The sequence below is a fragment of the Colletotrichum scovillei genome (genome assembly GCF_011075155.1).
Source record: "Colletotrichum scovillei strain TJNH1 chromosome Unknown Contig00009, whole genome shotgun sequence".
Classification (NCBI taxonomy): Eukaryota; Fungi; Ascomycota; class Sordariomycetes; order Glomerellales; family Glomerellaceae; genus Colletotrichum; species Colletotrichum scovillei.
In genome coordinates this window covers 6,120,784-6,136,475 of record NW_023336267.1, presented here as the reverse complement: position 1 = coordinate 6,136,475, position 15,692 = coordinate 6,120,784, and the positions used below count along the sequence as shown (strand labels likewise).

The 15,692-nt window shown below is 51.7% G+C and overlaps 7 protein-coding genes across 7 annotated transcripts; 2 read left to right on the top strand and 5 right to left on the bottom strand.

Moving 5' to 3' along the window:
- Positions 1 to 397: 397 nt before the first annotated feature.
- HER10_EVM0007406 (cellulase) lies at positions 398 to 1,600 on the bottom strand (the record flags this gene model as incomplete). The annotated part of the gene is made up of 4 exons (XM_035476964.1): positions 398 to 508; positions 567 to 1,145; positions 1,235 to 1,348; positions 1,403 to 1,600. 4 exons carry the CDS (start codon positions 1,598 to 1,600, stop codon positions 398 to 400), a joined length of 1,002 nt encoding a protein of 333 aa, XP_035329604.1.
- Positions 1,601 to 3,516: 1,916 nt separating this feature from the next.
- HER10_EVM0000796 (37S ribosomal protein S19) lies at positions 3,517 to 3,973 on the top strand (the record flags this gene model as incomplete). Its single annotated transcript, XM_035470564.1, has 4 exons — positions 3,517 to 3,559; positions 3,618 to 3,633; positions 3,705 to 3,884; positions 3,940 to 3,973. 4 exons carry the CDS (start codon positions 3,517 to 3,519, stop codon positions 3,971 to 3,973), a joined length of 273 nt encoding a protein of 90 aa, XP_035328794.1.
- A 338-nt stretch (positions 3,974 to 4,311) lies between these two features.
- HER10_EVM0007983 (transcription initiation factor TFIID 23-30kDa subunit) lies at positions 4,312 to 4,984 on the bottom strand (the record flags this gene model as incomplete). Its single annotated transcript, XM_035477521.1, has 2 exons — positions 4,312 to 4,719; positions 4,781 to 4,984. The coding sequence occupies 2 exons, from the start codon at positions 4,982 to 4,984 to the stop codon at positions 4,312 to 4,314; spliced, it is 612 nt and encodes a 203-aa protein (XP_035329678.1).
- A 1,748-nt stretch (positions 4,985 to 6,732) lies between these two features.
- Positions 6,733 to 8,687, bottom strand: HER10_EVM0009530 (uncharacterized protein; the record flags this gene model as incomplete). The annotated part of the gene is made up of 5 exons (XM_035479016.1): positions 6,733 to 6,773; positions 7,443 to 7,541; positions 7,578 to 8,132; positions 8,186 to 8,319; positions 8,452 to 8,687. 5 exons carry the CDS (start codon positions 8,685 to 8,687, stop codon positions 6,733 to 6,735), a joined length of 1,065 nt encoding a protein of 354 aa, XP_035329874.1.
- A 538-nt stretch (positions 8,688 to 9,225) lies between these two features.
- On the bottom strand, positions 9,226 to 11,661 carry HER10_EVM0011309 (uncharacterized protein; the record flags this gene model as incomplete). The annotated part of the gene is made up of 3 exons (XM_035480744.1): positions 9,226 to 9,878; positions 9,993 to 10,888; positions 10,943 to 11,661. 3 exons carry the CDS (start codon positions 11,659 to 11,661, stop codon positions 9,226 to 9,228), a joined length of 2,268 nt encoding a protein of 755 aa, XP_035330080.1.
- A 642-nt stretch (positions 11,662 to 12,303) lies between these two features.
- On the top strand, positions 12,304 to 13,463 carry HER10_EVM0003961 (methylisocitrate lyase; the record flags this gene model as incomplete). Its single annotated transcript, XM_035473622.1, has 3 exons — positions 12,304 to 12,737; positions 12,801 to 12,856; positions 12,913 to 13,463. The coding sequence occupies 3 exons, from the start codon at positions 12,304 to 12,306 to the stop codon at positions 13,461 to 13,463; spliced, it is 1,041 nt and encodes a 346-aa protein (XP_035329156.1).
- Positions 13,464 to 13,970: 507 nt separating this feature from the next.
- On the bottom strand, positions 13,971 to 15,017 carry HER10_EVM0002982 (C6 zinc finger domain-containing protein; the record flags this gene model as incomplete). Its single annotated transcript, XM_035472673.1, has 1 exon — positions 13,971 to 15,017. One exon carries the CDS (start codon positions 15,015 to 15,017, stop codon positions 13,971 to 13,973), a length of 1,047 nt encoding a protein of 348 aa, XP_035329036.1.
- Between the last annotated feature and the right edge of the window lie 675 nt (positions 15,018 to 15,692).

The window sequence follows — 15,692 nt, the reverse complement described above, 5'->3', positions numbered from 1 at the left end:
CAACCTACACTACCTTAGCATCAGCTATCATTCACCTATCGCCTTGTGACTAACAAGTACCTAATTGGTGATTGCCTCAATTACCAGCTGTCATTGTCGTAAACAGAAATCCGTCACGAATCCACAACTACACCTGTGTCACCACAATTGCGACAGCAAAGACGAATGAAACTGGGCTTTTCATATTCCAGATATGTACACCAGGGGCCAGGATACCCACGATCAATATCTACATTGAGAATTTCATCAGACTTCAGCACCCATGTCCACGGACAGGTAACTGCGTCTTTCGGCAACAACGCCGCCGGCAAAATCACGTGGCGCCGGCCGCATGCTCCACTTCCGTCGATATGCACCCCGTAAAAGATACGTATTCACCCCGGTGTCCGGAATAGCTTCAAATGAAGCTCTTGAGGATCGGGAGGTAAGTCCCGTACGCCTTTCCAGTCGTGGGCTCCATGGAGTACATGTAGTCCGCCCACCAAGGTCCAGCAGCCCACCAGAGCACCTAAATTTCCGATTGTTAGTGGCCATCAGCACAGGAGAAACGTTTGAGAACATAAAACACTTACACCTCTCCACTGCTCAGAGTTGTCCGCAAGGTGCTGGAGGGCACCCTTGACGGCAGTCTCGCATTGGGTGTTGACACCAGCGCCAATCTCGCCGAGAACGCCCTGCTTGTTGTTGTCCTTAAGCCACTTGGTGGCGACGGCGAGGCGCTCGGCGCCAATGGTGCTGCTGACGCAGGCCTCGTTGGTGCCGGAGCCGTCCGTGTCGAGGTACTGGTGCATCTCGTAAAAGAGGAGCTTGCCGGTCGAGTCGGACGGGTCCGTGAGGTTCTTGAGGGCGTCGCCGGAGCCGCTCTCGATCCAGTGCCACGCGCCAGAGTACGAGTTGCCCTCGATGAAGATGTTCTGCTTCGTGGCGCCCGCCGCGCGGATGTTGGTGATGGCGGCCTGGTTCAGGTCGTGGACGAGCGTGTTGTCCATGTCGTGGTACTCGTTGTTGGTGTCAAAGATGACCTTGTCGTTGTCCTTGAAACGGGCGGCGACCGTCTTCCACCACGCACCAAAGTCGGCGGAGCTGGTGATGATGTTGCCGTAGTAGCGGCCGTAGTTGTGGGGGTCGATGACGGCGTAGGAGCCCTTGGAGGTGACGTCCTTGACGAGCTGCAGCCAAAGTATCAGTATACCTTGCGTATCTCCATCATCCACAGGCTGCGCAAAAGACTTACATCCTCAAGACCAGAGAAGTAGGTCTCGTTGATCGTGCCAGTCAACTTGTCGGGAATGATACGCTCCATCATCGTTCCGATGCGGAAAGTGTTGAGGCCCTGGGCTCTAAGGGTCTGAAACCACCAAGTCAGCTTACCTTATGGCATCATCGTGTTTGTGTTGCTCACATCAATGGCAGTCTTGTTGGGCCATGTGTACTCCTTGCCCAGCTGTCCGGGAAGGGTACCCTGACCGAACTCGCCACCGCTCTCGTTGACACCAGTGAAGAGGAACTTGCCGGCGCGCTTCTCCTTTGCGCCGTCAATGGGGGCCGCCAGGACCGATGCGACGGACGCAGCTCCGAGAGCAATGTTGGAAAACTTCATGATTCTGGATCGAAGAAAGGAATGAAAAGGGTTAGACTAGAAAAGAAGGTAAAAAGGTCGGATGCAGTCCAAGCAAAAGCCAAGACCAACCCCAGAGTGGCTCCGAGGCATGGCAGACTTTATATCCTCGTGGCCGGGACCCTCCCTCTCTTTCTCAGTGTCTCTCCTCTCCTTCATTCCCTCTTTCGTCTCCTCTCTCATCCTTCTCTCGTTTACAGTTCAGTTAAGGGGGGTGGGACGGGATGGGATGGCAAAGATGGTACCGATACATGGACAATAGTGGACTGTCGACAGGAAGAGTTGCCTGTTGCGAACCTTTGGGGGAGAATCACCAGGCCACCCCCCTACAATATCATGACGGAGTCCCTTGCTCCGTCCCATGTATAATGGCAAAACAACACACGATTTGTGGGAAAAGAGGGAACGCAATCAACGAGGGGGGGCCGGTCACTTTGCTTCTCAAAGTCTAGTCTGGACACTCTGGAGCCCGTGGAAGCGGCGAGCCTCACCAAACTAAGCGTGCTTGGCATGGATGATGTGCCGTGTGGGGTAGTCCCTGGTAGGGAAGAGCACGATCTCGGGACCTGGACCTCCTAGTGCTGGTTCTGCTGGACCTCCTGGGACCTTGCAGGCGCCAAACTGTGGTTCATGGTTCACGTTTGATGCCGAGAGTGCCGAGCAATGCGGCTACTTCGTACAGTCGTACCGTTGGGGGACTTTCGTTTGCCGCCTGGATTAGATTACGCGCAGGTCTAGTCTGAAGTTGTTTGGGCTACACGGCATCATCATCGAAGGGGGATCGGGGATAATCTGGCAGGCAGTCGAGTCGAGTGGCGGAGGGTGACATGCTCCGGTATTTGCGCAAATTTCCCGCGGGTGACAAGTGCCGGCATGAGAGACAAGAAAAGCAAAGTGCGACGCAACAGTAGACAGAAAGAGACTGACAAGTCGGACTCGTGGCTCGCTAACAGGCTTTGAAGTGTCGTTGGTCCCAAGGGGGGGAATAAAGTTGGCTGTTTCAAGTCGCCGGGGGAATTCCCTCCGCGTGGTCACTGGTATAGCACCTGGAATTAAGGGATCGCCAAACCCCACAATGATCATCAAGATGGGACTTGAGAGCTGCGAGGGGGGCCAAATTGAGCCGCGAACTCGGGACGGCGGCGCGAGAAGGTTACAAATAGAGATTGTGGCTGTTCAAGGAGACGGCTGGCAGAGAAAGGGGACGTAGGTACGGAGTAGGCTTATAGAGTCCAATGACGTGATATAAGAGACATGAGATCAGGAGAACAAGCCGTTCAAGCTAGAATCACAAGACTTGTGGCCGGCGGACCTCTTTCGGTAGACTTTGGGAGTTGTTGGCCAGCAGGGAGATCCTTGGACGCGGCACCATCGAAAAACTTTGGACTGAGTCGTTTCAAGAGTTCGCGGTTGAGGAAACAAGTTGATCGATAGCTTTGCACACTCTGCTTTACCGTCGCCGTTACCAACTGAAACAGTGTGGGACGGCCGTCCGCGCGTGCACTGAGAAGCAGAACAAAAAAGGACAAAGGCCATAATCTGAAAAGCCTCTCTCCATCTTCGCTATCTCCACGTGAAACTTGAAATCATTTAGGGACTTTAGGTAGAGGGAAGAACTAATACTATTGAATTTAGTAACTCTGGCTCAAGTTACCTACCTTACCTACGCCCATCAATGACATTGGTGGAGAAGTCGTCGCTAAGTGCAGGGAACCGTGATTAGCTAAGCTCAATACTGTAGAGTCGGGTCCGAAGCACGGAGCACCGGCCGCTCACGTGACTCCGCCAAATCCTGGAAGCTCGGAAATTCTTCCCGCGTGGCATCGCGGCAGCCCAGAAGTGACTTGGAGGTGGAAGTAGCTAGCTATCAATCCCATATCGCAAAAGGAGTCGCCACAATGCAGCCAACACGACACCTTCTGAAGCGATCCGTGTGGAAAGGCAAGTCTCAAATATGCCATGTCAGATCGAACCTGGTGAACTGACAATTCGTTTGTAGGACCTCACATTGTCCCGTAAGGGCTCCCTCCCCTCCGCGAAAACCCCTCAATCGAACCGCCCTCGAATCTGACCTTGACGCAAATAGTCTCCCCATCGTGCGCCCCGCTCCCGGACAGAAGGTTGTGCCCATCCGGACGCAGGCCCGTTCCGCCACGATCCTGCCCAACTTTGTCGGCCTCAAGTTCCAGGTTTACAACGGCAAGGCGTACATTGACGTGACGATTACGGAAGACATGGTCGGTCACAAGCTGGGAGAATTCTCGCCGTACGTTGAATCCATATAGGAGATAATGAGGTTCTTGAGAGCTAACATTTGGCAGCACGAGAAAGCCCTTCATCTGGTCTAGAATGTAAGAGGCGGCGACGGTCTTGGGATTTCAAAAGTTCATCAGCATGGGGACGGCGTCTGTCAGGAAGTGGAGGAAACGTTTGTACAACACTGTCAAGATACCAGCGATATATACTGTAACATAAGAATATGGGGCCTTGTGCCGTTGACGATCCTCTGCTAGCCGAATGGATGTCCATATCGTAAACTTTCGAGCACCTCTAAAGTAGTGCTCGTCCAAAGCCGAACCTCCTGGTCATGTGAAACCCCGTTGACGCCATACCCAAGTCCGCCCAACGCCGTGGTATATGCACACCAGCCCAAAGAAATATTGGCAGCTCCCAGCTGCCCTGTCCAACCCCCCCTATCTATAAAACTCGCTTCTCTTGACGTTGACTCCGTACTCGCCGACAGCCATGCCGAGATCCTCCATTGTAAGAACGGTCCTGTTCTGGCTGCCGCCCTGTCCACCACCGCCGTAGCCAGGTCTCTGGATACCAAGAGGTCCTCCACGACTTTGGTCCTTTGCGCCGGCTGGACCTGTGGGTTGGCCCGGGATGGGGAATCCCGCCGCAGCACCGAGATTGCCCATGGGGTTATTGGCGTTGGAGTTTGAGGCGCGAATGCGGCTGTACTGATATGCGTCGGCAGATATATCGGCTATGAACTTTTGCGTTGCGAGGGCGAGCAGGCGCGCCAGGCGCGGGTCGGTCTGCGGTGGTGGGGGGAGGCCAGCTTTGGTCATGTAGTAGTTTGTGACTGCATCCGGGATCTAAGCAGGTGAAAGCCGTCAGTCAGTATTCGTTCCCCTGTAAATTGTTGTCGAGACTTACAATGGGAGCATAGTCGTCCATCTTGGTCAAGAACTCGCGAAGAGACATGTCTTTGCGGGTGATGGCCTTGGGCTCTGGGCCGGGCGCGACTGCCTCGGGGACAGCCGCGGCATCAGCTGGGGCGGCGGCGGCATCGGTCGTCGTCTCTTGCGTGTTGGGCGCGGTGGGCGCCTGCTCGGCAGTCTCTGGTGCAGTCGTCGACATTGTGATCGCGGCGCGTCAAGAGCAGAGATATTGTTGATAATGCCGGATAGAAGGAAATCGAGTCAAAGGCGCGGTACCACGAGGCTGATGAGGCTGGTGATGTAAGGTGAAGTCGCCTTGCGCAAGACGCGGGAGTGGCGTCAGTGTCACGTGTCGCACAGCTGAGCCACTTTTGCGACCGTAGGTAGGTACGTACCGTACCTTCTTCGGTCTACCTTCTCACCTTCGCGGTTCCCCACATCCAAGGTCAGCACCTCTGGAGTCTGCATCCACATAAATAAGGTGGTAAGGTACCTTATCACTCCGTATGGCCTGTGCATGTAAATTCCAGCATCTGATTTAAGCTTCAGCAGGGGTGCCACACACGATCATGGTGATGCTACAGGCAGAGTGGCAGTTACGGAGCCATCCATATTAGGAGCAAATGACTAGCTTTCTATGTAAGTATCCATCTACGCAATACCTACTGGCTCTGCCAAGATGGGAAAATGCGTACGAAAAAGAGTGGTTTACTGGGCTTTCAATTTTACAGCCCGGCCGGTAAAGACCTGACATGTCTCACCGACACTTCGCCAGCATCTGTCTTTCTCCCAGTCCCCTGATCGCTCTTCATGTATTGGCAACTCCCCTTTCTTGATCAAAGCACCAAAGCTTACGGCCACCTGATGTCAAAGACTTTGTAGCATGGCAATCACTGTGGTCGTATCGCTAAGTTGAGCTACGAGCTGGACCAAGTCCGCACTAGCGCTTCACGTACCGAGGAACATAGCTCGAAATCTCAAGTCCGCACTAGCGCTTCACGTACCGAGGAACATAGCTCGAAATCTGCGTAGGCTCTGCCCAGCTATACGTGTAGTCGTATCTGTACGGGCAATTGTGTAGTGAAGCATCTGAGGAATCCTCATGCAAGGGGACGCTACCAAGATTGATAGTCGTGGATAGACCATGCTCCTGGAGGCCGTAGTATGGGGTCGCCCTGACTCGTTAACCCAGCCAACCTGTAATCTCATATAAGAAGCTTTGCTTGATATACGAACCGTATTTTGGGCTCACCTATGTGCATGAAAAGGCTGGAACCGGGCGCAGTGATTCGGGCGTTTTCGTTGTCTTTGATACCGAATTTCGGCCACCGGGAGGTATTTGTCGGCCGTCTTTTCTGCGAGCTTGATCATTAATCGAAATCTTGGCACATGGGCTTCTCCATCGGTGACGGGGTGATATTTCTATCTTCAGGTACGTCAAGGAATATGGGTCGCCTCCTCAAGGGTATATATAAATGTTATAAAAGCTCGGTATATCTTCACACTTAAGGTCGATCGCATAGTTCATCTCAACCCAACAAACCAATTGAATATTCAAAAACCATCAAAATGCAATTCCCTTCATCTACCATCGTTCTCGCTCTCTTTGGCCTTCTTGCCTCTCAAGCAGTAGCTCAGCAGGTTGTAAGTGAACATGCAATGCCCAACTGAGACTTGACTGAAGAGGAACCCGCTAATATCCAATGCTCGATAGGAGTGCAACTGTACATGAATACTTTAATTTTCCCCTTGATGGACTCTAACTGATGTCATACAGCTTGCATAGCGGCGTGCGAAAGAAGGCCTGGCGTATGCTGGGGTGGAGACAACGTTGGCTACTGCAAGAACCTCTGTGGTCCAAACTGCCCCTGCACATTCTAGAGGATGAATAATTGGGGTTATCGCTGGGTGCAGAAGTCACTGAAGCCTGACTAGATCCTCAAAGAATCAACAATCTAGTATACGATCACTGTTCGATGAAGGCAGTACTAGGCCCTTATTCTTGCTTGCACCGTGCTGGTATTCGAGGTTGACCACGACCAGGCCTGTGATCTGTTACGTACAGCACCGCACCAGTGACATAATTGTCTGCTCCTCAGACACACTGTCTTTTTGACTTCAGTAGCTAAACAGAAGCGGGGTATGATTGCCTGTGCGGAGTAATCTTTGGTTCTTCTTCATCAGCATCCATCTCAGAATCCAGGCCATGACAGCGGCTGCCACGGAAAATGCAGCGCTGGACAGCATAGCCGTGGTATACCTAGGTGCGTCTAATTCTTGCCAGAGATACTGAAAATAGTCAGGGGAGGTTGCCGGGAATCCTGCGAGAGTGAATAGAGGGGCGGTGACTTACTGGGGTGTAAATAGAACCGATGGTGGCGATGGTGTTAACCAAGGCAAGGGAAACTGCCTTTTTCTCCATCGTTTGGCCACAGGTACTTGAGACCCAGCCGAGAATGATAGAGTTACATGCATAGACACCGCTTGCAAAGGCGCACATAGCAAAGTACCTCGCACCGACATTTAAAGCACTACAGGCTAGCACGAAGCCAAAAACCGCGACAGCTTTGGCAATGGTAATGTGCCAGACTCTTTCGTTGAAGTGACCTGACAACATTCGTCAGTAGTATACACGTACGATTGCTCAATGACCTCACCTGAGCTCGCAGCCCATGCTATGGTTGCAATACCGGAGATGATGTAGGGAGGGCATGTTAAGGCCAGCGTAACGTTTCGGCCGAAACCCAGCGTTTCGACTATAGTTGGGAAGAAGTTCTTGTAGCCCGATGCGCTGAGATGCAAATGCTGCATAGTCACCAGAACCCAAAGACGTGGATCCCGAATGGCTTCAGAAAGACCGACCCAAGTGCTGGTATTCGCTTGAAGTTGGACTGTATCAGCTGCAACTCGGGACTGCGCCAGCTTTCTCTCCTCTTCACTGAGCCAGCGAGTGTCGAGAGGCTGGTCAGGCAACAGAAAGGCCGATGAAACCGAAACGATAAAGCTGATGATACCTTGAAGTATGAATAACCATCGCCATCCGCTTAGGCCAGCCACCTGGTCCATTTGGAAGACTCCTATGGCTATGAGACCAGCAAAAGCAGTGCCACATATATTAGCCGTGAAGAGTATGGAGATTCGTGTTGCAATCTCCTTTCTGGCGTAGAAGATTCCTAGCAGATACAGAGCGCCGGGGTAGAACGGCGCTTCCGTGATGCCAAGGAAGAATCGAGTCAAAAGTAGGCCCTTAAAGTCTTTCGTCACACCTGTCGCGGTGCTGACTATTGACCAAAGGGCCATAGTCGAAGCCATGAACCGTGAGGGCCTGACTCGGGTTATCAACATGTCTGTTGATCTTTATCAGATTCCACCTGAAAGAAAAGGGGGCATTAGACCGTACTACTCGGAATTTGTCCTAGGATATATTCAACAAAGAGTATGGATACACAGGTCTGGTATTCAGTCGAGGTCAAACTAAGCTCCTCTTCGATGCCATCTAAACGAGCTACGGTAATGGCGTTTCGATCGAGGTAACTATCGTAAAGATGATCAGGACGAGTTTCTGATCGAGCATATGCTTACTAGTATGCTTACTTGAACCAGTACTGATAAAAGAGTGCAACGGTCAGCGTTAATTGTAGGATATTTACACTAGACCATGAGTACAGTGTACCAACCATAATCCAAAGGACTGGCAAGATGATCCAGTCCAACTTCCGTACCAATCTTTTCTCAGCCGGGATTAGGCTTCCGTAGATTCCCGCGGGATCAGTCTCTGGTGTGTCGGTATGGAATTTCGGTACCGCTCTCAACTCCAGATGCTGACATAGGGCAACTTCATCTACTTTGGGTGCAGATGTAGACGCGAGCGCCTCAAGATGAGACTGCTGGGAAGTGGCCATGTCGAATATTCCCTGATGAAAAGGTATACGCATCCGGATAGGGGATCATAGCTCCAAGACTCTCAATTAAATCACTGTCGGGACTGCCAAAAAAATCCCTAGTTCCCCTTCTTATATAGAACACGTATCAAAGAGGTAGCTACACCCCAGAGTATCGAACGGATGGCCCAGGTTTCCCCGCATTATCCTGTGTGCACTCGCTAGCTAGTGTACTTGTATGTCTTCGTGACATGATTGGAAAGATATACGGAACGCTTAGCCGGAAACGCGTGGTTTGGCCACGCCAATGATGGGCTGTTTGAGGTGACAAAAGGCTCTACGATGGCTGGACGCAGCACAGCGGACTAAGACGGGTGCCGACAAGGCGACGGAGTATCTTGGACACTCCTCGCAAGATTTAACGGACATCGACGGACTAACGCGGCTTGACACGGAAAGGCACGGATGCCTTGTAAGAGCTGACACTAAAGCATGCGGAGATAACTGTGACATATTCTCAGACGGATGGGTCACGTAGAAGCTGTTTGGCCGTGTATCTCTAAGTGATATCTGGTAGGTTCCATAGAAAGTTGAGTGAGTCGATGTCGAACCCCTGGTAGAGCTGATCTGTATTGTCGCTGAAAGGAGCAATGCTGGAGTCAAATTGCAGAGCCCGCCAGATCCCGTTCTGATCCGCAGACACGCCATCATTGGTACTTTGATCAGGCGGAAGACTTAGCAGCGTGAGTCCAAATCCACTCAGGCTGTCTTGGGTATCGTTGAGCGCTCTCTGGGGTGCAGATACAGGGAAGAGATTTGACTTCAGGAATTGGGTATGTTGCTCAATGAGATGGGCGTATCTCAGTGCAAAATCCATGTCGTCGGGCGGATACCTTCCCAACGCAGTCACACATCGATCTAACGTCTGTAGAGCTGAAGAAGCATCTGTCGCGGGTGATCCGAGACTGAGGGCCTTTAACAAGAAGACGGATGCAGATATCACGCTGATCCTGACACTTGCTGGCGCGCATGCAAGATGTGACTGGAAAGATGTCTGAGTGGCAATGCGCAGCACTTCGCTGCTATCCGACACAACCTCTTGCAGGAATCTAGCATCCTGGGCAGTCATGTAGCCGGCGAGACTGTCCTTTTCAATTCCATATGCTCTGGCCGTCGCAGCTCTTCGTACGACTGCTTGTATTGATATGGCACCTATGCAAGCTCTAATGTGGTAGTACTCGATAGACAGTGATATGTTTAACAGCCCAGCTATGGTTATGCATCCATATTAGCCATCTGAAGTGTTAGAGGCATGATGCAACAAACCTTTGCAGTCTGCATCAAATGAATCCTTCCAGTTGGAAAGAGAGCTCAGGAAATGATCCAACAGATCTGGGTAGCCATCGCTCTGAAGTAAGCCTTCTAAATGTTCCACAGATTGGAAGAACATTGACGAAGCTACTTTTGAGAGACGGGTGAACTCGAGATAGATATCCATGTATGAGGCCCATGAGGCCTGTGAAGAATGGCCCATGTCTTTCATCGAAGATCGCGAGGCTGCGATGGACACACTTTCGGGGAAGACGGAGCTATACCCAAGTCTCGTTGCGGTTTGAGTCATGTAGGCATAAAGGAGCTTTCGAGCTCGAAACTTGCGACAATCTGCAACCTTTGACGCCGTAGAGTCTGCGCGTTGGTCGCTTGAAAATATTCCAAGCTCGTAGGCAAGATTCGTAGCAAGGCCAAGGAGCATCCACGACATCCTGCTCGCTCTTTTCGCAGGCTCAAAAACATCTTTGCGCCAACGAAGGAGGGGTTCCTCATCATTAGTTCGTCTCCGGTTCTCCCGGTCGTAATCCAGATCGACCAGCAAAGCATCCCAGCCCTCTGTGTCCGGAGGAAAATGAATGGCTCGAGGGTGCCAGTCCGAGATGAGCAGCAGACTCTCAATTGTGCCGATTATTCTCATCTTGGCGGTGGAAATCTTTTCTTGACCCAGAATAATGCGTTTGATCATTAGCTCACAGAATTGCCAAAGTCGATTGTGTATCAATTGACTCCTGGAGATGCCGCCTGCTCCCGGCAATAGGAAGAATCGAGATGAAATCATCAGGATGGTGCAACATAACATGGATTCTTCATGAACGAGGCTTGAGTGGGCATTATGGTTCCGAAATTGGTCGACGATGATAGGAGATAGTGGAGAGAGATATTTGAAGAAACTGGTCGATGTGAGTGAGAACTGGCTACACTGGGCCCAAAGAGTTGAATCTTACAGATCGATGTACGTGACGGCTTCTTGGGAGGTGAACCAGCCCTGTCTGACGAATCTGCACTTGTCCCACATATCGAGGGTATCGTCGCCTGGTTCAGATAGAGCTTGAATGACGAAACCCACCCCAATTTGACCTCCTGTTCGTTCTCTGGCGGGTACAGCAACGGGAACATCCTGCACGGTGTGTGCTGGCGGTGCTGAAGGGGAACCAGAGGATGGAGATACTACAGCATGGTGAAGTAGATTTGCGGCATCGGACAGCACATCAAGAGCGTCATTAGAGCCGGTCACAAGACTGGAGACAACCCGTTCTGAAAGTGAACTATCACGAAGAGAGCTTTGACGCCACTCGCTTCTAAGGTTTTGGGTGACTGCTCTAGATAGAGGGGCCGCTGATGGCATGTTTTCTTGTACTGGTGTATCAATTTCTTGTGGTGACTTGGCCAGACTGACGCCGGCAGGCTGCGGCGTGATAGCATGCTCAGCCGGCCGGTTACTTTTCCAATTTGGCGGATCCCTGTGCTTCGAGGTTCTCGGACGTCGATCGAATCGACAATCGCGATGCTCACGTTTGCATTTGGCGCAAGGGGGCTCACCTCCCATAATGCATCTCACTTTGCGAGACCTACAGGTGTCGCAAGCAACGTATGTCCGCTTGAACCGTGGTGATCCGACTTGGGACGGCTCTGTAATGGCCTTATTTGGGGGCTCATCGCTCATGGTGAATCAAGTTGAGCAACAAGCATTTAGTTAGGAAGAGAGACTCGAGTGCGTGCTGGACAAGTCAGCCCCAAACATCCCAATCATTCATGAAGTCTTGCTTGTCATCTTCTCTTACCCCTACTCAATGAGCCTATTGGCAGATTCAGGATACGTTGAAGAACGGATGCCCGCTCTTAATGCTGGTGGTCTGGAGGTTTAGTGAAGCGAGGGTAAATGACTGCCGTGGAACCCCGCTCCGATCCGCTAGATAGCGCCAATGCCCGCGACAGTCCGTGATTATCCGCTTCGGTCCGTTCTCGCTGTCTGCGCTGACATCATCCGAACTTTGCTCCTCTCGCTATTCGGAAGCACGGTTCTATCAGACTGTGCGATTCGGGCACAAGTCGAGTGTCACACGGCGAGCTTCTCATCGTTTGAGATTTCGAAAATTAGTTTGACTGTGAATACTACAAGTCTTTCACTCCGATTGCCGGAGCTCTTAGAGGTGCTGCATAGGTGGTGGAGAGGCGTGGAAGTCTGTGTATATAAGCCAGGAAAATCGCTTGACGAAGGGGATCATGCAAGCTTGACAACAATATCAATATCGATAGCCTGCTAGCCATCAAAAAGTCTCACATCCAACGATTTCCCACAGTCAAAATGTCCAAGTCCATCGTCAACACCACTCCTTACCCGTTTCACTTCGACGCAAGCAATGGTCCGACCATCGATAGAAGCGACAAGAAAGCGATACTGGAACTGGATAATTGTCGTGGAAAGATCCCGTCCCTCCAGGCAACCAAGATTCGAGCCATGATGCAAGAGGCGCACGAAGACCCTTCCAAGATCCTTGCTCACGTCTGCAGCTACGATGCCTTGAGTTCAAGACTTTGTGAAGAGGCTGGCTTCCCTCTGGTCTTCCTGGCCGGGTATGCCATGGCTTCTGCGTTTGGCCTCCCAGATACTGGATACATAGCTTTCCAGGAAGTTGCTGCAAAGGTTCAGGAAGTTGTCAGAGAGGTCAAAGTTCCTGTTCTTGTGGATGGCGATACTGGATACGGCGGCCCGATGAATGTGAAGAGGACCGTTGAGGGGTAAGCTTGAGTTTCGCCCACCTAAAACCCAATGTGGTGATCATGCTGACCTTATCCACGCAGAATTGCGGCCGCAGGAGCTGCTGGCATCATGATAGAGGACCAGTCTTGGCCAAAAAGTATGACCCAACATGACCCGTGATGAAGAAACTGAATATGTCTAAAAGGTCTTCAGGATGCGGCCACACTGCTGGCAAGAGCGTGGTCTCCAGAAGCGAGGCCTACGCCCGATGGCAGGCCGCAGTTGATGCCAGAGACGAAGGTGTGGACATGTGGATCATGGCCCGGACTGACAGTCTCATCCACGGATACGACGAAGCTCTCACCAGAGCTCGGAAGGCGATTGAGATTGGAGTGGATGCCGTCTTTGTTGAGGCGCTCCCCGATCGCGAGACCATGGAACGGCTGAGAAACGATCTCGACTTCCCTGTCTTTGCCAACATCATCGAGGGTGGTAAAACGGAGAACTTGTCTGCGCAGGACCTGGGCAAGCTCGGGTACTGCGGAGTTGCATACCCGTGGACTTTGGTTGCCGCAAAATTGAAGAGTATTCGCGAGGCTTTAGAGGCGCTGAAAGGTTCCTTCCTTGTGGGAAAGCCCCCGACGATTCTGTCCTATGCTGAGGTTTGCGAGGGGGTCGGCTTCAACAAGTACTTCAAGCTTGAGGAGCGCTACCAATATGAGGGGCGCACGAATGGAGCAAATGGCCACCAGTGGAAGGAATGAAAGATGTTCTCGGCTTCCTGGATCCACGGTCGATATCTGGTATGGAAGAGTTAGCGAACCCCCTTAGACCCTGCCTTAACATCGTTTGCCTTCGAAAATGACCTACCTAGAGCAAAACCCATATGTTTCGTTCTTCTCAGCAATGTGCATGGTGCACTACTAATTTGCGCGCAAACTTGGCAATTGACATTAGACACTGGCCTACTATCGACACAGGTGCGAGTGACCGATAGTTCTCTCAATCGAGAAATCGCAGTAGTCTTGAGCCGTTTACAAGCCAGATTGTGGCTTCCCGACAACTCCCGGCAACCGTTGGCATTGAAGTTTAGGTATTTTATACATACTTCCAATGCAGGCTCATCTGACTTATGTGTGAGTTGAGTTGTTCACCAGTCAATACTGGAAATGATACAGATATTCACAGGTTTCATCCAAGAAGATACATGTAAAACCTGGGCGAGACCTCAACAAGAATGGTTCGAGCAGTGTGACAGGTGAGATAAGCACTTACCAGTCTGCCTGGAGACCCATCATTGTGTTTGCAACTTCAATCGGTCGTGGGATACGGCCGTCGCGGCTCAGCCGGCCCAAGCAGTCGAGAGCGAATCGTCGGGCGTCTGGGGGTGTGATGGATATCTCAGCAATGACCGATAATGGCCAGATCAAGCATCTCGCCGTCACAGAAAATCGGTCTTCCGTTGTCTCTAGATATTCGCCACAACTGGCGAGTACCTCCACCACCAGAGTCGACATTTTCCGCGTCGCGGCCTCCTGCATGGCAAAGTAGCCCAAACTGGCTGATGTCGGCCCCTGGGCGAGGATCAAGGATGCCTGCATCCAAATAAGGTCGTTGAGAAACATGCGAATGACCCTTAATGAGTTCCAGTACCGCAACGCTCGAAGGGAAGGATAGCGGAAAGATATTCCCTTGTATGTCATTGGTGCCTTCTCATACGGGTCCCTTGCCGTGAACCTCCATTCTGCCGAAACTTCTTGCCCAAGCTTCGCTGTCGCAGCGTCCAAATCCAGAGCTTCAACAAGAACCTCATGTCTCTCTGAGTCCTGCAAATAGGCTATTCTTGACCGTAGCATGGCGACCCTGTCGAGAACAGGGGTGACTCTGAGGAAGGGATCGCTCTGATCAAGATACGGCTGCGCATCATCGTACAGCGTTATGAATCGGGTCGGGACAGGTGTTTTACTGTGCGCGCAACTCGTGCGAATGTTATTTGCAGAGTGAACGAAAAGCTTGCGGCCGAGGGCGGTCTCGAATTGCTGACTTCCACGCATGCGCAACAACTCTACGGATCCAAGCGTGTGTTGATTCCAGCTATCCATAGACTGCTGCCCGGAAAAGACGATGGCCTCGAATAATCCCAGGAGCAATACGGCAGCTAGAGTGCTATCCTCGACGGCAAGTTTCGGAGAGCTAAGTGCTTGATTCGTTTGACATAGTGCGCTGGCGTATTGGACTCTAGCCTGCTTCATGAGTTTTGGATCCGATATCTTTAGCGACAGGCTTGCAAAACTGGCGGCTAGTATTGACGCTGACATGGCATCGTTTCCTGTCAATCCATAAGGGCAGAGTTTAGGTAGATAATCAAATGGCGAAGTCGCTATGTAGTCGGTCATGAAATAAGTGCGTGCTAAATCCTCGATGGGCGACGAGATTGATCGATAGCGAACCACCTCACCGTCAGACGGTGGAGTTGAGGACGATGAACTTGATGGAGACCAGTGATTGACCAAAGTCCCAACAGCTTGCCTTGGTGTGGCCGCTATGGTTGGAGTACCGCTCGAACCTGCATGTTGCTTCTGCGCGTCTCCTTCCGCCACTGATTGCGATTGCTGCTTCGTTTTGGCGGGCAAACGCCTCCTTGGTTTCCTATTCTGGACCTTATAAGCAGCGTTGGCGGTTTCGTCTCTAAAGTAGAATTCCGAAGGATCCCTGTAGCCGGGGCAAACTATCTGCTTTCGGGAGCACTGGGTACATCCGGGCTGCAGGCGATCACACTGCAGAACGAGAACGGAAAGAGACAAATGTCAGCCTGGGCTCATATCTGAAGAGTGTGGTTCGTGTTGGTTGTTATAACGGGCTGGAAAACAGCACACAGAAGTGTGCGTGCCGTGGTGTCGTACAGACCGCCAAAGGGACTGACGGGTCGAGGCTCGGGGCTGAGGATACGAGCGGACCAGTCGGAGGGGGAGTTTAGGAACAAGATGGAGTAC